Source organism: Tupaia chinensis, unplaced genomic scaffold (assembly GCF_000334495.1).
Source record: "Tupaia chinensis unplaced genomic scaffold, TupChi_1.0 Scaffold000018_1, whole genome shotgun sequence".
NCBI lineage: Eukaryota > Metazoa > Chordata > Mammalia > Scandentia > Tupaiidae > Tupaia > Tupaia belangeri.
Window position 1 is genome coordinate 2450413 of NW_006159448.1, and position 22685 is coordinate 2473097.

At 35.2% G+C, this 22685-nt stretch overlaps 1 protein-coding gene across 1 annotated transcript in view; it reads left to right on the forward strand.

Moving 5' to 3' along the window:
- Positions 1 to 22685, forward strand: part of CPS1 (carbamoyl-phosphate synthase 1) — a 154904-nt gene that overhangs the window by 75809 nt on the left and 56410 nt on the right. The window contains exons 18-22 of the mRNA XM_027770163.1: positions 447 to 657; positions 2042 to 2240; positions 5695 to 5871; positions 10049 to 10167; positions 13538 to 13623. Of these exons, the coding sequence (XP_027625964.1) occupies positions 447 to 657; positions 2042 to 2240; positions 5695 to 5871; positions 10049 to 10167; positions 13538 to 13623 (792 nt within the window). The remainder of the gene's footprint in view (positions 1 to 446; positions 658 to 2041; positions 2241 to 5694; positions 5872 to 10048; positions 10168 to 13537; positions 13624 to 22685) is intronic.

Below are 22685 nucleotides of genomic sequence, written 5' to 3' on the forward strand. Positions count from 1 at the left end.
AAGAATTTAGGAGAGAGATAATTTGAGATTAAGAGAGGGAAATTTAAAGAAATTAAGGTCAACGTTGTAAGTAGATACCGAAATCCTTGATAGTTAGATAAACTTGGGCAAAATTAAAGTGATTTTAATGTGATATATCAGAGTAATATGGACAAAACATAGTCAGGAGGACTGCCTGATCACATATATTTATATATATTCATATGCTTTCCACAAAGTTCATGGAAGATGTGTATGGATTTCAAATTTTTTTTCTGCACTAAAATAAACTGATTAATTTTTCACAACTTTTTTGAAATCCCCTCATATATAACCTTATGATAATTAATTTTTTCAACAAACTCTCAGAGTGTTCTGTGTCTTGTATCATGCAATAAGATTGTTAAGTCACTGAAGTTAATTATTTAAGTATGCCACCAAATAATGAGTGCCGCTTGGATGTACAGGTGACTCGGTTGTTGTGGCCCCTGCCCAAACACTCTCCAATGCGGAGTTTCAGATGTTGAGACGTACTTCAATCAATGTTGTTCGCCACCTGGGCATTGTGGGTGAATGCAACATTCAGTTTGCCCTTCATCCTACCTCAATGGAATACTGCATCATTGAAGTGAATGCTCGCCTGTCCCGAAGCTCTGCCCTGGCCTCCAAGGCCACTGGGTAAGACTAGAATGATATGGGTTTGTAGATTCTTCACAAATAGAAATGGAAAATTGATAGCTAGTGGAAGACTGTGCTGCATTTACAAACTATATCCTTCAAATCTGTATGTGAGCCCGAAATCATTTATAGGACCCTAAGGATGTGTTATTAATGAGCTTGCTGCCAGATTGAGGCAAATGGTATTGCTAGCTGGCTTTGTTTGCTAACTAATCATAAACTAATCAGAATCTGGGTGGTCAAAAGCAGGCTGTGAAAAATCTGCTTCTTAATTGCACTTTGCAGATGTTGTTAAAAAGTGCAAATTAATCCTTAATTTTAGTTCTCAACTGGTTTCTCCAGGTGTATGGCCCTATAGCAAAGAATTGATACAAAAAATAGTTCACTCTATTCAAGGATTCAAAACACATTACTTTTAAAATTTAGGAAAAGTCTACAAGACTAAATAGTGTAAAATTTTTCTATAGGTAAATGCTATAATCAAATAAATACATTATCTTATTATTTAAGAACTGCTGGCAAGCATAATTGGAGGAAAAATTAATTAAAACCTTTGTTTCTATTAATATATTTAGCATCTTTCATTTAAATTACATGGAATATAAAACATTTACTTTTATGAGTTTTTTTTTTTTTAATGTAGCTAAACAGTACTTTATGGAGTGGAAAAAACGTGTTATTCTGTGCAGGAATAACAAGACCTGAGTTTTCATTTGATTTTTCCAATTACTATATGATGTTGAGCATGTTACTTTGAGGATTTTGTCTATCAGTTTTCTCATCTATTAGAAGTGAGGGGGTTTCATACCAAAACACTAAAGAAATTATATTAAATTCTAATTTCTATGAATTACTTTCTCAAAATGAGTAAAAGTGACATTCTAGTTGAAGATAATCAAGTTTCCAAAGTGTTAGCTTTGTAAGGAGTCCAAAGATGAGACGGAACAGAGCCTCAAACTTGCAATGTCTGCATTTTCTGAGTCATGCATACACTGTAGTATGAGTTGACCCCCTTGCCTTTCTTAGTACATGTATGTATATATTTTTTCAAAAGACATTTTGTAGATTATAATTTTAGTGGAGGTTATACATAGTGGAGGTTAAATCTTATTTATCAAGCAAGCTATTGATTTGGGGTGGAAGAGGTAAAGGTTGGGAGTTACAGCAATGCTTATCACACATAGCGAATTGTCCTGGGATCAGTGCCTCTATACTTTATCAGGACTCGTGTTATTTTATGAGTTGGTATTAAATGCTCGTCAGAGAATCTGGTAAATATCATACCTTGGAGTGAAAAATACTGTTATTTCTTTAAAGAACTTGTTTTTGAGCAGTCTCCCATACTTACCGCTCAAAGGAAAAAATAAAATTTTCTCCTTTGTAGCTACCCATTGGCATTCATTGCTGCAAAGATTGCCCTAGGAATCCCACTTCCAGAAATCAAGAATGTTGTATCAGGGAAGACATCAGCCTGCTTTGAACCTAGCCTGGATTACATGGTCACCAAGATTCCTCGCTGGGATCTTGACCGTTTTCATGGAACATCGAGCCGAATTGGTAGCTCTATGAAAAGTGTAGGAGAGGTGAGTCCTTGGTTTGTTCCTTGTTTCTCACTTGTTCTCAGTTACTTTGTCAAGACTCAAAGGTTTTTTTTCCCCTTTATTCATGTATTTATTGTTCACTTGTTCACATTTTGAATCACAAAAGACTATTCTGTGCTTTTTATATAAACTCTTTCCAGGTTATGTTGATCCAGTATGTTTTATAAATAAGCACCATGTTTTTCTGGAGAGACTACAAATCCACATAACTGTGAGTTGGTTCTCTCCATCCATATATATACTTCACCCATCATTTCCTTCATTTACTAAGAAAACATGCATTTCTATAATTACAATAATAGTTTATTTTAGGCATAGGTTTGTAACCCCAGACATTTTCTTTTTTCCTTTTTTAGTATTTTTTTTATTTTAAATGTATTTATTTATTTCACATTCTTTCACTGAATATCATCACAGCATACACAATGCAATTTCCTTTCCAGAATATGCTGTATAGTGTCTTAATCATACATGTTATCATCAACAAATAATTGTCCATTTCTTGTTTTTTGTATATATATTTTTTCTTCCTATTTTTCACTGTCTGCCATTTCTCACCCATCTCTTTTATCTGCAGTTGCTTTCTATCCTTTTAAAACTTTTTCCCACATTGTTTTAGAAGCATTTGATTGTTATACATCATTTGGCTTATAAAGAGAGTTTACCCAACATGAAATACACATCATACCAGTCCAGTTGAGAACTATACACATTATTATCAACAGGCAATAAACCATTTCTGTGTCCCACAAAGGCCTTGCCTCTCTATTTTTTTCTCCCTGATTTTCTTCCCTATACTCTTCCCTTTTCCCACCCTCCCTCCACACTATTTCCAGTGTCCATAACTATTTTCATTGCTTTTATTTCCTCCAATCTTTTGATCTCTACCATAGAGTGCAGACAATTGTTATATATTAAGTGGAGACATACAGTATCTCTTTTACATAGCCTGGCTTGCTTCACTCAGCAATAAATCTTCCATATTCAATCACTTTCTATAAAATGCCAGGGTCTTGTTTTTTATGGCTGAATAGTATTCCATAGAGTATTGTGCCACACTTTTTCAATCCATTCATTTGTTCATGGACATTTGGGTTGGTTCCATGTCTTAGCAATCATGAATAATATTGCAATAAACATTTGATGTGCAAGTGCTTTACTGACTGAGCATTCTCCTGTCCTTTGAGTAGATACCCAGGAATAGAATTGCTGGATTATATGGTGGTTCTATTTGTAGGTCTTTGAGGAATCTTCACATTGTTTTCTACAGTGGCTAGACCAATTTACATTCCCACCAACAGTGTAGGAGAGTTCCCTTTTCACCACATCCTGCAAACACTTTTCATTTTTTGTATTTTTAATCTTTGCCATTCTTGGCAGGGTTTAGGTGGTATTTCATTGTGGTTTAAATCTGCATCTCCTTTATAGTGAGTGATGTTGAGCATTTCCTCATATGCTTTTTTGCTGTTTATATGTCTTCCTTAAAGAGTTTTATGTTCAGCTAATCTTCCCATCTTTTAATTGGGTTAATCTTTTTTTTTTTCAGGTAAGTCACTTGATTTCCTTGTGTATTCTGGTTACCAGTCCCTTATCTAAGGCACAATTTTTAAAAATATGCCCTCATTCCAAGGGTTGTTAACACTAATATGTCCTTTGCTGTGCAGAAATTTCTTAATCTGATGTAATCTCACTTGTCTATTTTGGGATTATTGCCTGTGCTTTGGGGGTCTTAATTAAGAAGTCTTTGTCTACCCCAATGTCTCCAAGTTTCCCCAATGTTGTCCATGATGGTCATTCAACCAAAAACATAATAAAATTTTCACTCAATAAAGCAAATTTGAATACTATTAAGTTTAAAAAGATACAAATTTTGGGTAAACATTAAAATTTATGCATTTTTTAGTATGCTTTATTCTTTTCAATTGAGTGGATCTCTTATACCACTATGTGCAATGAGTTTATGAACAGTAACAATATATGAAGAATTATTTATAGAACTAGTTAATTTGGGGGCAATTTTAAATATACATTACTTAAAATTTTATTAAATATCTAAAACTATTTTTGTAGTTTGTATAGCACCATAAAACATGATCTCTGGCAGTCTCTTCACGCTTATACACGAAAACCTGTAAACATACTGTCTAATTCTTCGAGATACCACTATGACTTGCAAATTGCATATCCGAATTGGACTAACATTTTGTTTATCCCTGCCTTTGTGAATCTCCTGTTATTTCTAATTAAATTTGGAACAGTGTGAAAAGGTTATCTGTTTGGCTTTAGCAATCTTTGAATATGTATCTTGTCACACTATTGACATGAAGATTTCCTAAACTGACATTAACGGGAGATTGAGTCTGTTTGAAGACTCATAGAAGCTTACTGAAGGTAATATTTTGACTATTGTTATTTTAAATTAGAGAGCAAAAATGCATAGCAATCTATTATTTCATGGAAAGATTCAAAGGCAATGTTTATCCAGTAAAAGTAACTGGGTAGGCTGCAAGGCGAATTTAATTTTATCTCTGACTTACAACTTGTCCACACTAAATCATCACACAGTTTTTTAACTGACTAGTGTACAATCAGCTGTAAAGATTGTGGGAAGACACATTGACGTTCTCATGGGGAATTTAGTCTCCACCTACTTTCAAAATTGTAATCTATCAGTATTTTCAAGTTCTATTAATATTAATGCAATCTATAAAGAAAGCCAACCTGTTCTGGATACTCAGATACTCAGTTCTACTTTGATGATATGCGTGTCTGGTTTCTCTTTATTTGTTTTATATTCTAAAGGGCATTTGCATAAGAGCAAGATCTTATTATGAAGGATCTGTATGCTCTGCTCACATATTCTTTATTTTATTACTGTGTCCCAGAACAGCTACAGGTGATTTCCTCATCTATCTCAGCAAATGCAGCTGAATTCCTAGTGGTAACAGACTGACCTAATATCAAAAACTCATTATGCTGGGACCAGCAGTTAGCGTAATGGCTATCTTGCTGGACTCCCATGTAGTCAACTGCGATTCGAGTCCTGGACCTGGTGACTTAAACTCATGCCGGGTGCGTGTGTGTGCATGTCCAAGATCCCGAGAGGAGAATGGAGGAGAGGGGATTGCAGCGTGACCATCCCTCCTGGCGGGTGATTTCTTGCTTTCTATCTCTCTGTCTCTCTCTGTCTGTCTGGTGAGTGCATGTGCCCTATAGCAAAAACCTCTCCAAAAAAACAAAAACAACTTATTATTCTAAAATCATGGAGAAAGAAAGGAAAAAAACAAACAGACAAATACCACCATCCCCAATTTGAGTAGTGTTGATACATTTTTTATTATTATATCTTTTCTGAAAAATTCCATACTGAGTTTTGTTCCAAGTGAAAAATATATAATTTTCAATATGAGCTCTTAAATGTGTATCTATATTACAGGTCATGGCTATTGGTCGCACATTTGAGGAGAGTTTCCAGAAGGCTTTACGGATGTGCCACCCCTCTGTAGATGGTTTCACTCCCCGTCTTCCAATGAACAAAGAATGGCCTTCTAACCTAGATCTCAAGAGAGAGCTTGCTGACCCATCCAGCACCCGCATCTATGCTATTGCCAAGGTAATGTGAGACAGGGTGCCCAGAGCTATAATTTTATTCAGAATATATTCATCTTCAACTTCAAACTGAAACTGAATCTCAAAGTGCTCTTGAATGAAGGAATTTCATTTTCTGAAAAAAAAGGAACTCTTTTTAATAGCATCAAACTGGAGTAGACCATGGATTTCATTGTTTTTCTATCATTTAAAAAGTATCTCTCTCTCTTTTTTTTTTTTTTTTTTGAGAGAGGTTTTTACTATAGGGCACATACACTCGCCAGAAAGAGAGAAAGTGAGAAATTAACCTCCCAGGAAGGATGGGCACACTGCAATCCTTTCTTCTCCAGTCTCCTCTCAGGATCTTGGGCATACACGCACATGCGCCTAGAATGAGTTTAAGCCACTTGGTCTTGAACTCGAACCGGGTCAACTACATGGGATTCCAGGGACATAGCCATTATGCCAACTGCTGGTCCCAAAATGTACCTCTTTTTTAAAATTTGATTTTAAGCCTAGAGCTAAGGACACTGTGATTTTAAGGGATGATCATGTAGAAAATATGTCTTTTCTTTTAGCATATGTAGCATCAATATTTTTAAGTGGGTTTGGCAACATTGACATGTCCTTCCCTATCACCATTATTAGTTCCTTCAGAATGTGTAAAGTTATATTTTAGAAAGATGCATACAATAGTATCAATTAATATGTACTGTCTAAGAATTAAAATAATCTTTTTTTTTTGCTTATCATTCTGTGTTTAACAATAGCAACAGATTATAAAGGACCTTCATGATTATAGGTGTTTCCATGTAATTATTTTATGAGTCTTATTTTTAGGGTAAAAAGGCCTCATATTTCTCGCTTTTACCACTAGTTCCTTTGCATGCAAATTAAATGTCATATTAATCCCCTTCTATATTTACTGTGCTTAGAGTTTTGAAGTTTCAGCTCATTTGGTTTTATAAAAGGTGACTGGGGCAGCTGGGATCTATCGGGTCAGAAATCCCTGAATGGCTTTTTGACATTTAAGAAAGTGCAGATGTTAATCCTCCAACAGTATCAAACCACACTGAAGCTACAAAGCCCTGCTGGGCAATTTGTGTGTGTGTGTGTGTGTGTGTGTGTGTGTGTGTGCGCGCACACACACGTACATGCACATGTGAACACATGTGCAATGGATTGATGAAAATATGCATTTTTATCTTTAAAAAAGGAATTTATCTTTGTAATTTGCCTTTGTAGCCACAGAAAAATGCTTAGGTGATTTTAAACCCCCTGCAACTTTTATGTCCATATATTGAGAGTCCTGGGAGAGAGGAAAGAAAGGAGATCATGTATATTCCCTTCACTCTTATAGTTTCTAAATGTAGAATATCTTGAAATTCTAGGCAATATTATTATCTTTTGATGAACATTTTTCGATGTTGAGTTTCAAAGTAATTAACATTTCCCATCGTGGTGGTGTAATGAGGAGAGGTTATTCTAGAAAACCATTTCATTTCCTTTATTGTTCTTACTTCAGACCTTTGTTTAAAAAGCGATCCATTGGGGCCAGCTGGTGGTGTGGTGGTTAAGGCACTCACCTCCCATATGGGTGACCCTGATTGGAGTCCCAGACCCAGTAACTTAAAACACACTAGGCACATGTGCATGTGTGTCCAAAATTCCAAGAGAATGGAGGAGAAGGGATTGCAGCATGACAACCCCCACTAAGGGTGGTTTCTCACTTTTCCTCTGTCTCTGTCTCTCTAGCGAGTGTACTAAATCCTAAAGAACCAAAAAGCAATCCACAACATGCACGTAAGTGTACACACACACACACATACACACACACACTTTCTTTCTCAGGGAAAGGACAGTGTATGGATTTTTTTTTCCCCTTAAGTTTAGCAAATGTTTCTGCCACTTTAACACAGGTGAAAAGGGAAGCATTTCCAAGTTCCCACCTAGGCTGTAAAACTCAAGCAAAATATTTCATTCTTTTCTAACAAACTCATAAAGGATGAGAATTCATGGAAAATGTGTGGAGGCTTTTTCTTGCACGGAGTACCCCATGTCTGAGCAAGAAGTGCAGAGTCTGAGATATAAATTATTGTCTGCCCAGACACCAGGAGAAAGAACTGATTTCTGTTTGTTAGAGGTCATCATTACCGTTCATTTCCACAGCAACCAGAACTTGGTGATTTTGACAAAGAATGTAAGGACTGTGGAGGGCTGAAGGGGAAAAAGAATGAAGGGTGTGTGTAAATCTTTGCTTGCTTTCATGATTCTTAGAAAAGGGCAACTCGCTCTGAGGCCTTATTTTTGCAGTGGTCTTATTTCAGAATGACTGGATCATCACCTCTTTTGATTGGTGGAGAATTCAGGCATTATTTTTTTATTTGGGGAACATTAAAGTAACCTCAAACTTGTTTGGGGTCATTATGGACTTCATTATTGTGATGTGACAGGACAGAGCTGCAGTGCTCAAAGATGAAGTCCTGAAACTGGCAGGATCTTGCTTTCTGTTAGAAACTTACAGTGAAATGACTACAGGATTCTCATTCAGTTGCTGAGTGATCACTGTGTGTAATTGTGAGAAAACCTCATATGGTCTGCTGAAAGTCTCAGACACCTCAGGTTGCATCCCACTCACAGTGTTGACAACCAGCAACTAATTTTGCTTTTAATCACTTAGAAAGTAAGACAATGAAATCCTTGGGAACCTGACTGTAATTACAGGGAGAATTTAACAAAAGAAACATAAATAGGCAGGAAATGAACACAGCTTTTAGTTTTCCTGTTAGCTGTCATCTAAATCTAGTCAACTGAATTATGAACCACAAGATATCACAACACTTAATAGTTTAGTCTGACACTAGAAGTCAGTAAAAGCTTTGAGAAAGCCAAACATCTGAGGTTAAACTATAACAACAGAGTTACTACTGGGTCGTTGGAAGAGTCATGATGCATTTTGCATAGAAAAACATGTCATGACTTTCTCAGCCACCTAATACAACATGTGTTCCCTAATGGGATATAAAAGTACAGTGTATCATTCTAAAATATGTTGTTTTGAAATGTTACCTGAGTATTATTTTTCACCATATATGTATAATATATATATATATGAGAATAAAAATCTTTTGAGTATGAAAGTTTCGGTTTTGAGAGTTTCTCCCTTCTTTCAGTTGCCTTTTCTACTCAGCTTAATGGCCCATAGTTGTAATTTTACTTTTAAGAAAATGCTAAAGTAAGCTTGAGGAAAAGGCTGAGCCTATAAGAACAGAAGTTATTAATACATTGTTCTAGAATATATTAGGATGCTGTGAAATCCCTGTCTTAGAACAAAAGTCATAATAACTAATTCAAAATAGTTGCCTGTTTGAAGTTTTCTGTGAGAAAATATTCTAGAGAAATAGTGCCACACCAGACTTGATCATATATTCTCACTGACTACTACTGCTCCATGTTCAGGTGAATGTGGAATGAGGTGACAAAAATTTTCTAATTGCTGAAGGGTTACTATCAGAAGCACTAGCCTAAATGAACAGTATATTGATTCTAGATTTTCTTACCAGTTTGACTTAACTCTAGTTTTAAGAGATTCTCTGTAACTCCAAAGAGATGTACCAAATATAGGCCATAACTGGTAACATGATCAAAGAAAGAGAAGGGGGAACCCGCAGTTAGCATAATGGCTATGTCACTGGACTCCCGTGTAGTCGATCGCGGTTCGCGTCCCAGACCCGGTGGCTTAAATCTCACACCAGGCGCGTGTGCGTGCGTGCCTAAGATCCCGAGAGGAGAATGGAGGAGAAGGGATTGCGGCGTGACCGTCCCCCCTGGGGGGTGATTTCTCGCTTTCTGTCTCTATATCTCTCTCTGTCTGTCTGGCAAGCACACGCGCCCTATAGCGAGAATCTCTCCAAAAAAAAAAAGAAAGAGGAGGGAGACAGCCTGTTTGGAGCTTCTCTCTCTGCACACTTCACTCTGATAAGTCAGGGTAGGCACCTCCTCTCTACACCAGTTGTGGATGTAGTTGGTAGCATCTTTGAGTTCATTGGAAGGAATGTGAGTGATGTTAGTGTTATGTTTCATATCTCGGATTCTAGTCTTTGACTTTCTGAATAACATGGAGAGGGTTGGCGGCTCTGTGTTTTCAACAAAGTAAGACATTTATAAGTGTTTGTCAAAGACGGTGTTTCTTCTTTTGGCAGGCCTTGGAAGACAACATGTCCCTTGATGAGATTGAGAAGCTCACATCCATTGACAAGTGGTTTTTATATAAGATGCGTGATATTTTAACCATGGAAAAGACACTGAAAGGGCTAAATAGGTAAGGCAATATTGTTTGGATTCACTCCAGATAGCTTCTGTGTAGTTTTTTGAATAGTCTTCTTTTTACCCTTAAGCATTTGTCCAAAATGCTGCTTTGATGAGGTAAATAGTGCCAATGTTGGAAAACAGTAGCTGTAGCTAGAAGACTAGTGACAGTTTTTTCGGTGTGTACCTTTTGAAAGGTATCTATTAATGTGTTTTGTTATCTTCTACTCCCATTCTTGTCATCAAACATAGAGATGGTTTTTTTAGGTCTTTTAAATTCATGAAGATTGGTATCATTTATGAATGCTTGTGTTATTTAAGTATAAAATATTACCTAGATTTATTAGTCAAGAACGAAATACTATTCCTATTTTCTACAGTTTTTCTTCTAAGTTTGGAGGCCTGTCTTCCCTTTCAACATCAACCTAGATATCACTGTATATTGATGAGAAAATGTGTTCGTTTGCATTCTACTGATATTTTTAACATTAGGACTTCTAGTTCAGCATATAAATAAGTCACAATCACGTTTCTGTTAATATTAAGACTCTTTACCTCTCGCTAATTTCCATTTTTATCTCTTTCATGGCCAATTATTTTTAAATTTCGTTTCATGTTGAGAATATTATAATAATGTCAGTGCTTTAAAAATTTGCTTTTTATTTTTTATAATGAGACTGTTTGCTGGGAACCACAGGTTTTTGAAATCATGGGTAGGTTTTTAACATGTGTCTTTGATAAGAGAAGCATTTATTATCAAATTTAGGAAGACAGTGCAGTCCTATTTAGCTACTCTCCTTTAAGAGGGCTTAAAAATACACTACAGTTGGGAAGAAGTTTTACCTACAAGCCTAGGGATATGATTAGAGAGGAGAAAATTTTTGTTTGTGCAATTTGTTCTCAAATGATTTGAGAAAATGTCGAATATTTAATCACTTTAACATGTTTTTGAGGAGAGTGGAAAAATTCAAAGCCTGTATTTCTTAAGTATCATGGGGAAAGTCATGATACATTTTTGCATAGAAAAATCACAAAATATTACATCATGACTTTTCCAACGACCTAATAATTTAGCAACTGTTATATATGGCTGGCTTTCTGTATTTGCCTCATTAGGATGTGAAAAAACTGGGTATAAAGACAACTTTTTTTTTTCTTTTGTTTAAAGAGACAAGTTTTTGGAGTTTATTTGGAAGAGAAAAAAAATTTTTTCTGGAAAAGCAATACTTGTATTATGACCATTACTTTTTTGGTTGCTATGGATTTTACCTTTAGTTGGTACTTTTTCCTGTCTTTAGGGAAGGCTTTCACCTTGTTTAAGGTTGGCAAAAGTTTAAGTCAATTAAACAAGTCATGGAAACAATTTAACTATTATTCTCTAATTGATTAAAATGGTTTTCCTTTTCTAAACATATTATTTATTTATTTATTTATAAAATTTATTTGATACATTCAGTCACAAGATGTAAAATGAATTTTCCCAGCTTAAATACACTGTACACCAGCCCAGTTAAAGATATTATATGTTATCATCAACACACAATCTTTCATTTCCATGTCCCTTAAATGTCTTGCCTCTCCATTTTTCTCCTTTGTTCCCTTCTTCTTACCCTCCCTCACCTCTCACCCTCTTCCTCCACTGTCTCCAGTATTCACAACTCTTGTCCATGCTTTTATCTCCTCCAGTCTTTCAGTTTCTGCCACAGAGTGCCGATACTCAGTGTATATTAAGTGAGAACGTAAAAAAAAAATTTTTGAAACAAAATTAGTTTTCAAAAATCTATTCAATAATTGCCCATGTCAAATGCTCAGTTCTGAAAATTTGAGATTTCTATCTGACAAAGATGAAGCTAGCTATAGTTGCTTATGTCATTTTTTCTGGAGATTATATAAAATGAACAATAGATGGCAAATAGGTTAAGAATTGAGCCTATTCATCCATCTTAGAATTTTGCTGACTTAAGGTTTCCTTTCTTAGTTTATGATGCCAGCAGAACTTCCATGCTGAATAATAGTCTGCCTTACTGTTTCCAGTTTCAGGCAACTGATTTCAAATGCTTACGAAATCACTCCAATTTTTAAACCACAGGAGGGCGCTAGAAACTTACAATATGGCAAATGCAGCAGTGGAAGAGACCTGGGGTGGGAAACAGCAGATGTTATTGTGATTTAAATTTCCACTTGATATACATTCTGATTTTTGGACATCTTCAATGTTTAATTGAATAGTTTTTGTTACAACCAGAAGGCAGGCTGAGATCCTAACTAAGCATAAACAAGTGTATATTGATAGTGGAAAAGTCCTTGGAGGATAAGAACAACTCACTGTTATAGATCGCTTCTAATATTGTTCTGACTTCCACAATCTGTTGCATTTATTTGCTGATAATTTGACATTTTCAGTCTTTATTTTCTGACATAAACGTATTTTTAAATAGAAATATTTTCTATTGTTCATCATGACTTACATTAAAATTGTTTATATAAAGCTTTAGATAAGTTAAAATTTTCCATAAAATGATATTTAAAAATTATGTATCTCCTGCCTAAGTTTGTTCTGATTCAGGAAGGTTGAAGTCACTCTTACAGAGCAAAAGCTGAAGTAAACTCAATGTGGAATTCAACAGATGGTCTATGGCATTAGGAAAGCTAAACCCAAACTCATTATCTGAATGTTACTTTCCTGTTTACTTCTTTTCTTACTGGAATGTCATCAATGTGTGCAGAGCAATTTGATAATGATTGTTGCTTGATGTGATAGATAAATAACAGGAGTAGAAGCTACCTGTCTCAACAATCGTGAGGCACATAAGTGTTTGAAGTTGAAAGGATATCAGAGCTGATGAGGTATAATGTATATAGGACTTGAATTTCTTTGGCTTCTTTGATTATTCTTACCATTAGCTTGGATCATTGAGTCCTCTGCAAGGTCTCTAAATATCCAGGGGGACTTAGTCCAAATACTACTTGTTCTAATAAAGGCTATTTTATGGTTTTAGATATATGCATTTGAAGATTCATGGTTTAGAGTCACAATTTGAATTTGTTTATGTATTTTGCAACATATAGTATCTTAATTTTCTTTATGATGCATTATCACTTATTTTAATATCAGACTGATTTTATTTTCAGAGATATATTTTTGCTATAGGGCATACATGCTTGCTGGAGAGACAGAGACAGAAAGAGAGAAATCGCCCCCAGGGGAAATGTCCATGCCACAATCCCTTCTCTTCCATTCTCCTTTTGGGATTTTGGGCACACACACACACATGTGCCACTGTTCTCTTCCCCCAGCCCTCTAGTTCATCATGATTTTAGGCAGATTTCAGGTCTAATGGGCTGGGGATATGAACCTGTGGTTGAACATGTTTGCCTTCTAGGATGGCAGCTCAGCAGGCTACAATTCTTGAACAGAGCAGTGGAAACCCTCAACAGTCTGGAGCAGTGACAATTCTTAGTAACACAGGTGATAACCATTGTTCAGACAGCTTTAATGAGAAACTTATCTTTCCCACCTGAGTTTATCAACTTTCTTCTTTTCTTCTTAAAATTTTTATTGAGGCCCTAGGGAATGCTGGCAAGTTGACCATTCTGGACAGTTCCTCAGATTTATAAGCTTGTATATTGGCATTCATCGATTTAGGGTGATAACATACTTACAGTAGGACTTCTTAGGGTTTGAAAAGTTTCTCTTTATTCGTGTGATGTGACTTGTGCCAGATTCCAATGCTTTCTTACATATTTGTAAGATTTTGGATATTTAATCATCAGCAATTATCTATTAACGGCACATTACCAGATCACACTGAAAGGAGTTTAAGAAAGGTCAAGTGGTTTTAAACTACAATATGCATAAATAAACTATCCATTGGTCTTCACTGCTAAACTATACAGACTTTAGTCTGTGTATTTTTCCCATACTTACTCATGCTACCAATGTCTTCTCCTTCACACCTTATTCTTCCTCTACAGCGTGTTCATAAATACTAACGAAAAATATACTTACTTTGATCTATTCAAAATGTTGTAAATATCTCATCTGTAGTTTTCTTGGCCATTAGTACCTAAGCTAAATTTTAATCATATAATTAAATCTAGTTGGAGAGAGAAACTACCAGAACCATAAATAAATATATCAAATGTCTTCATCCCTAGGTTCTCCTGATAGAATTGATTCCCTATACTAACAGAAGAATAGATTTAAGACTCTCTTAATACAGAAACTTAAATTTTGGTACAATTCAATAAGTTTGAATGCCTTTCAAATGTAAAATTATCAAAATTGTCCCAAGTACATATTTGTTTAGTTTTTACCAAGACATTAGAAAGCCAATAATTATCCAAATTGTATCAATAGTAAACTGAGGTACTAGAAGTTCAGCAATTTCTTCCACATCACGTACTACTAAATTTTGATCTCAAAAAAATTGAGATCAAAATCTGAACAGGACTGGACAGCTTAGGTTTTTGATATTCAACTCATGTGTTTTGTGTTTGTGTGTGTGTGTGTGTGTGTGTGTGTGTGTGTGTGCATAGTGGCTCTTTTAAAAATTCATGGAAAATGTGTATCATAAAAAAAACTATGCATGAATTTCAAAATTTTTTGATATCAAAATAAACTCATACTTTAATTCTATTTTTTCAAAAATAGATTGCCAGAGGGTGCATGTGCTCACTGGAGAGAGAGAGAGAGGGCAAGCAAAAAAGCACCCCCCATGGGTGATGGTCATTTTACAATCTCTTCTCCTCCATCTCTTCATCTCGCTGGGATTTGCGGAACGCATGTACATGTGATTGGCATGTTTTCAAGTTGCAAGGTCCCAGACTCATACTGTGATGTCAAGCCATGTGGAATCCAGTTAGGGGCCTGGACATAAACAAGTTTTTTGAAATTTTACATACACATACACATTTAATATGTGTGTTTTTATGTGTCTCTGTATTCACACATCTCATGTATATTTAGGGGTGTGCAAGGTAAATTAGATAACATTTGAAGGAAATAAGACTACATATAAAAGACACTTTCAACGTAATACCAGCAGCCAATAAAGGGGCCATAGTCTATCACCACAGAATCAGCATACATGATTAAAACAGTAAAATTAGCAATTAATAGATGAACGCAGATACAAAGACCCTTCAGTTTGATCCCATTTGCCATAAATAAGGAAGTTAACAATTATTAAGTCTGGTTTTGAATAAAAATTATTTTCTAGACTTTATATCCCACAGGGCCAGCAGGTGGCATAGTAGTTAAGACACTGGACTCACACATGGCTGACCACAATTCTAGTCCAGACCCAGAGGCTTGAAATTCACACCAGGTGTGTGCATGTGGGCTCAAAATCCCTGGAGGAGAATAGAGAAGAAGGGACTGCAACATGACCATACTCCCTGGGGGTGATTTCTCACTTCCTCTCTCTGTTTCTCTGGCAAGTACACATGCCCTACAGCAGAAAGGCTCTCAAAAATTTATATCCCAAGTATTTTTATTTATAATATCACTTTGTATTAGCTATTTTAGATTGAAATACAATAATGATACTTAGGAAGAAGAAAAAAAAAACACAAAGAGAACATGAGCAGGCAAGAAAAGATGTGAGAGTACTAATTACTAGCTTTAAGCATCTGCTTATCCTCTGTAATTCTTTCTAATTTTTTATTTCCTTATTTTGGTTTTTGGGTTCTTTATATATTTCTAACTGGCATATCCAGCTTAAGGATTTTATTGTAGCTTCCTAACTTGTATATATTTTCTCTTTTACTGGCTAAAACTAAGCTGAATGAAGTTTTGAATTTTTCCTTTAAGCGATTAGCTTAAAGAAGACAGCCAGCCACCGCTTGTTAAATTACCAAATGGAAAGTTTTCTGCCATTTATGATGATTGCTTGTTCTTTTATATTCCATTCAATTTGGGCAATTTTCCTGGAATGGTTCATTTTCCTTTCTGTTTTTTATGCACATACCACTATTTATGTTAGTGACATTATAGATGACTGTTTAAAAAGAATCTGTTTTTATCTATTTTAGATGTTTGAAATATGGTAATGATGTAACCATTGTGGTACAGTTTATGTAAGTGCTAGAAGCTACGATTTGGATTTATTTTCTATTAATTACTGATATAAATTTACTTTATAATAAATTTATGTGCAGAGATTGCTTTCATCCAATATTCTATAGCCATCACATAGTTTTTTCTTTACTATGCAAATTCTGATAATATTCATATTCTCTTTATCCTTCACTGCTACTTACTGCTGCCATCAATGTGGTGGAGAGGAGTGAAGTGCAGTTCTGAAGGGTCCAATTTTCATCCGAGCACCACCGTGTTCAATGATATAAGCTATATCCATTGGTGAATGCTGAAAAATCATAGGTGTGCCTATTGCTTAGGAAAACAATCTAGGGCAAGGCTGGTGAGTTCCACTTGGGCATTCAAGTGCTAAATTGAGCTCAGTAAAGTTGGCCATTTCCCTGCAGCCACAAACTTCTGGCAGATGTAATAATGCAGGTGTCACCTTAGCTGGAACACTCCCTTTGAATGTCCTCTCCTACACATACTAGTTTCTATTGACTTTTGATTTAACTTGCTCACGAAGCATGGCAAAATCAGACAAGAACGTTTTGTGCTTATGTTTGATGGAAGTTTCCGGGTGAAAAGTGTCACCTAAGAGTTGTTAGAACTTAGGTATAAGAGAGAGAATGGTATATACTTCACGTTTTGATGATCCTTTAGAATATCTGGTAGAAAATAGTAACAACTTTAATCTTAAAATATTAAATGTAGACATAATTTAGGAAAAGAAAACACATAGCCTGTGTATGGGATATCACTTATTGTGTTTGGATGTAGAAATGAAGATGAAGATGGTTCAACACTTTAGTAGAACCACTGATTTGATTTGCAGAAATTGGTTTTATGTTGGGAACCAGCAGTTGGCGTAATGGCTATGTCGCTGGACTCCCACGTGGCCGACTGTGGTTTGCGTCCCGGACCCGGTGGCTTAAAACTCACGCAGGGCGCGTGTGCGTGCGTGCCCAAGATCCCAAGAGGAGAATGGGGGAGAAGGGATTGCGGCGTGACCATCCCCCCTGGGAGGTGATTTCTCGCTTTCTGTCTCTATGTCTCTCTCTGTCTGTCTGGAGAGCGCACGTGCCCTATAGCAAAAACCTCTCTTAAAAAAAAAAATGAAAGAAATTGGTTTTATGTTCTCTCACATATTTCTAAATCTCAGTTTCACTCAAGTAAAAAAGCAAAACAACACCAAAAACCCTCTCTATTTAGTTTAGTAGATAGCTATGTAAGTAGTTGAATATATAATGTACTACCGTTCTATGGCTTCAGTCTTTATACTGCATGCTACTTATATAATAAACTTCTCCAAAAATACTTAATATGAAAGGGGCTAGATGATAGTGCAGTGCTCTGCAAGGATGGACCAACATAAGTAGGTGCCAGCTCATATCCTGGGACCTTCCAGTTCACATCCCGGGACCTTCCTGTGCAACCAGGTACATGTGCTTATGTGCTCATGATCCAGGCTGGCTGAGGCCAGGGTGGAACACAGTGTGTGGACCCTGTTGGGGATGTTTGCTTTTGTCTTTCTTTCTCTTTGTTTCTCTCTCTTATGGAAGAAATAGAAGAATAAACTTTAAGAAGAGAAAAAAGAATATTAAAAGTTAGGGTTTACATGAGTTATTTTTTCCTCTGTAAATGAGTATTAGTGTGGGAAATTCCATGCCACTGTGAACTACTGCCAAAAATACATTTTATTTTTAGCTTGCTTTTAAATTCTTTGAGATAAATGTAGAATATTTTAGGTGATGTCATAGACTTGGCAGAACTCTAATATTTTAAACTAATGATTTATTGAATTAGATATAACATAAAATTCTACATAAAAAATTTAATGTTTTAAGAACCATTTAATTTATTGTTTAAGTAGTGTTTTCATAGTTTTGACAAATAATTGTGTATTTTTGAAAGTGTAAGAGAGCACTTGTGATTCTGGCATAGGAAAGATGAATATTTTACTTAAAAGGTTTTCAGAGTAATATTCAGATTATTTATAAAAGACGTATTACATATTTTTATATATTAATTATTTTGTTTAATATTTTCAAAAATGTTGATTTAAAATGACACACAGAATGTGTATGCATTCATCTATTAAGTCAATAATGAATTCATTATCCATATGCCATTATCTCTGATCTGAGTGTTAATTTTATGTATTTATTTGATGGCATTTCTCTTTATTAGGAGCTGTTATTAGACCAAATTATATTTGTCCATCTGTTCAGCCATTAGCATCAGGTATCTCAAAAAAGTTCATGGAGAATTCATGCTATACAAAAATACTATGTAGATTACAAAATTTTTTGCATTAAAATAAACCCAGACTTTAGTCCATATTTCCCCAAACTTTTTCAAGTCCCCTCATATTTATTGGGAACCTACTATGTGCAAGGCATTGTACTAGGTCAAATGCCATTTGTTGACAAATAATTGTTATTCATTGAGCTGCCTTCAGTAAGAGTATAATCTATACAATCAGTTGTACATTTCAGGATGCCTTCATGGACATACAAGAAGCAGAAGCACAGATGTATGAAAATTTAATCATGGTTAAAATGTACAGCTTTGGTACACTGTTAACTCATAAAACTCAATAGAAGGATACTTAGAAGGTTTATGTCCCTACTCAGTATTTTATTTTATTTAATTTATATGTCTCTACTCAGTATTTTATAGAAGAAAGGTTGATTCAGAATGTTTAAGTGCCCTAGAGTTTCCCAGGTAGTGCACTAGGGAGCTAAGATGTGAGTTCAAGACTTGCTGAGTCTAAGGACAACATCTCTCCAATGTAGTACATTGGAAGCCAAGGGATGAGAGAATTTAAAACAAAATAAGCAAAATAGGAAGATGCTTTCAAGATTATATAGTTTAGGGATAGGAGACAGGAACATAATTGACCAAATTCACCAAAGCTGTTAAGAAGGTAGGAATGGATACTAGACGATGAGGACCAAAATCTTTAGTGAAAAAGAGGAAGTAGGAGCAAATGTATAAATTCTACCCAGGAAATGGAAAATTGTGTTTGCTCTTATTTTGTTTCCTTTATGCTATGTCTCAGTGAGAATCTTACCATAGAGAAATTAAAACAGTCTAAGAACAGGAATTAAAGTGGTTATTATCCACCTATTAGCTCCCTGAATGTAATATTGGAGCCACATAGTTTCACTTTATTGCTGTGTAATTATTGCACTATACTGGTATCATTCTGAATTAAATGGTAATTCCATTAGAACAGATGCCATAATGTTGCAATGTACTTTTATTATAGACTTTTCTAAGAACTTTTGTTCATTTCTATGAGTACAGAATAGAGCTTACAGTTTTAAGGTAAAGTAGTAATTCTGAAATAGATTCAAATAACTTTTAATTCTTTATTTATCATTTTTTCCAAATAATTGGCATACAGTGACCTGCAGAGAGTAGGTACTCAACAATATTGGTATGATAATATAACCAATTAAAAAAAAAGTGCTCTTGGTTGAAAGTGAAAATTTAGATTTTTCAGTCATGGTAAAGGAGGAGAGAATTGCATCAAAAAATGAATTATGGTTCCTGGTTGTACAGAAGAGCCCAAAAAATTGATTGTAAAATATATAGTCCAAGCTATAAACTGACTATGTTGGAAGACAGTGTAAAGTAGCATCTCTGGTTTTTAATTGTTTCAATATTTATTTATTTACGAATTAGCTAGGAAGTCTGTGAATAAACTATTTTCCACTATAAAAGTATTTATCAAGTATTTATCTAATTGACAATATAAATTGTCAAACAGAGATTATATACATGCAAACATTGGAATATATATATAGGTGCGTTATAAAATCTTTGTTGCCTGTGGGTTTATAAAAATCCACATTTTCATAATTGTGCATTTTCTGAAAAGTTCTTGTGAACAATAGTCATACATATTTACAATTGTAGTCAAGATATGATTTAATAAAACAGCAATGAAGTTTAAGATAAAAATATGCATTTAGGGTATTTATAATAGCGATCTGTATTTCTCTGGTGACCTTACAGTTCATTTTTTATTATAATATAGGTAGAAAATATCACTTATTCTATTTTCTGGATGGTGCAACTGAGTCACACCAAGGAGTGAGTCATGGTTTATGTCACCAGACAAAGGAAAGCAGGGGATCTAGCCCAGGGCTCTGCCTTCCCTGCTAGTCACTACTCCTTTTCAAAAGCTTCTTTTTAAAGATATGACTTTTAAATCAGTCAGCTGGAGATCCATTTCTCCTTAGCTGTCAAATTGAGAGCTGTGTGTGTTCCTGCCTGAATTGTTGACCCCACTGAGAGGGAAGCATCGTGAGGAATGTGCACTTTTCCAGAACTCTTGTGGGGAAAACACAGGGAGCCCGGCAGGGAGAAAGCCCTGGCAAGTCACCTTTAAAAGATATAAACAGAATTTTCAAGGGTACAGAGATCTAAGGTAGAATTTTTTTTTAAATGTGGTTTATTTATAATGAAAGACTGATTATGTGTATGTATGTGTATATACACTATGCATAGTTACACCATATATAGTCATACATACGTATACATGTATATTTCTTCAAATAAATTACAACGGTCTTAACTTCTAAGTTTATGCAGGTACGCATAAACTCCTGAGTGTAGAATGGAAGTTAAATTTAAATAAAATACGCTGCCAGAGCTATAATGACAGAAGCTAGATCCTCTGTCACTGACCCCCACAATTTTTTCACCTGCTGATCCATACCTGAGATACCTTTATGGGAGCATAAAGCCTCCACATCTGTCCTTGGAGATGAAGTGTGTGATTCTAGCTTGAGACATGCAAGGCCATGGACATGCCTCCCCAAAGTGGATTACATGCCTGAGAGCACATTCTCTCCGGATGATCAGTTTTGATTTGCAAAGAGTAAAATGTATAAAATGTATGGTGGTTCTCACGACCTCAAGGTCTGGGTGCAGGAAAGCTACTGAGGAGAGGGAAGAGACAGAGAGCTGAGGTGCTATGCCAGATGCAGGTGACTTGCCAGTTTTGTTCTGCTGAACTCCGCTTCTTACTTCTCTTCCTTTGATCTTCCTGTTTTTTCCTCCCTGGTCTTTTTCCTTTCTTTCTTCCCTTTCCTCCAGCATTTACATCTATAAAGTACTCATTACTCATTTAGCATTGTGCTAAACGCTTTACACATTTGTTATTTCTTCTGGTGATGAAGTTTTTTTTCCTCTGGATAGTTGGAGCCTGACTCCAGATGATATTGACCAGTGACACTTAGCTATTTAAGGTTGGAATAGGCATTTTTGCAATATTTGCTTATATCAATGTAATGATAATTGTGGAAAAACTATCATCGGTATCAACATGGCAGTATCGAACTGCACCTACTACCTCTTACCCCTACTCTGCTGTCTACTCTTTAATTAATGAACTGAATTGATTGGCAGCTTGAAGAATTACTTAAGTTGTCCTTTGAAAATAGTATATAGCCAGTAGTGTCAAGTAGATGAGAATTTTTATTGTCCTGGGTATTAAGTTCATTTATATGTCTTCTTCTAAAAATCTTAGATGAAGATATTTGATATCTAGGTAGGTAGTAAGCCTGATATCGATATAGATCTAATGTGACATGTCACCAAAAATTTAATTCTAGAGTTTTTCCATATCCTAAAAATGTCTTCTCATTTTCCTCCTTTCTACAAAAGGCTTACAGTTTCTCACTCAAGAACTGTAATTTAAGCAAGAAATTATTCCTTCATATGTTACATTTAGCAAGAAAAAATTCATGGAGCAGTTATAGATAAGTATCAGTTAAGTAATTTATTTAATAAAAGTTTAAGTAACAGACTCTGGAAGTCAAAGAATCCTATTATTGAAATATATAGATTTGTTGGTTGGGACAACATATAATGCTTGGAAAACTACTCTGGAAACATGACATTTTAAACATAAGTGATGGGGAGTCCAGCGGGTCACATGGTGGTTAAGCAGCTGGATTCCCACATGGCTGACCTTGGTTCAAGTCCTGGACCTGGAAGCCTGCCTTCTCACTTTCTCTCTCTTTCTCTCTCTGGTAAACACACATTCCCCATAGCAAATTAAAAAAAATAATAGTGATAGTAAATAAATTAAATTAAATTAAAAATTTAAAAACTGATAGAACTTTAAAATAAATGTATCTTGTTTTGTTTCTGTTTTTCTTTATTTTTTATTGCATTTTTCTTTTACACATTCAATCACATTATTATTTGTCTTACATAGTAGATATTTTAACAGGTGAATATTTCTCACTAGTCCAGTTGATAAAACTACAGAATATCTTCAACAGATAATACCACATTTCTTTGTGCCATTAATGCTTTGCCTCCCTATTTTTCTTCTAAATGTCCTTCCTCAGACCCTCCTCTTCCACGCACACTATATCTGGTATTTACATCTCTATACTGTGTTTCTATATCTTTTAGTCCATTAG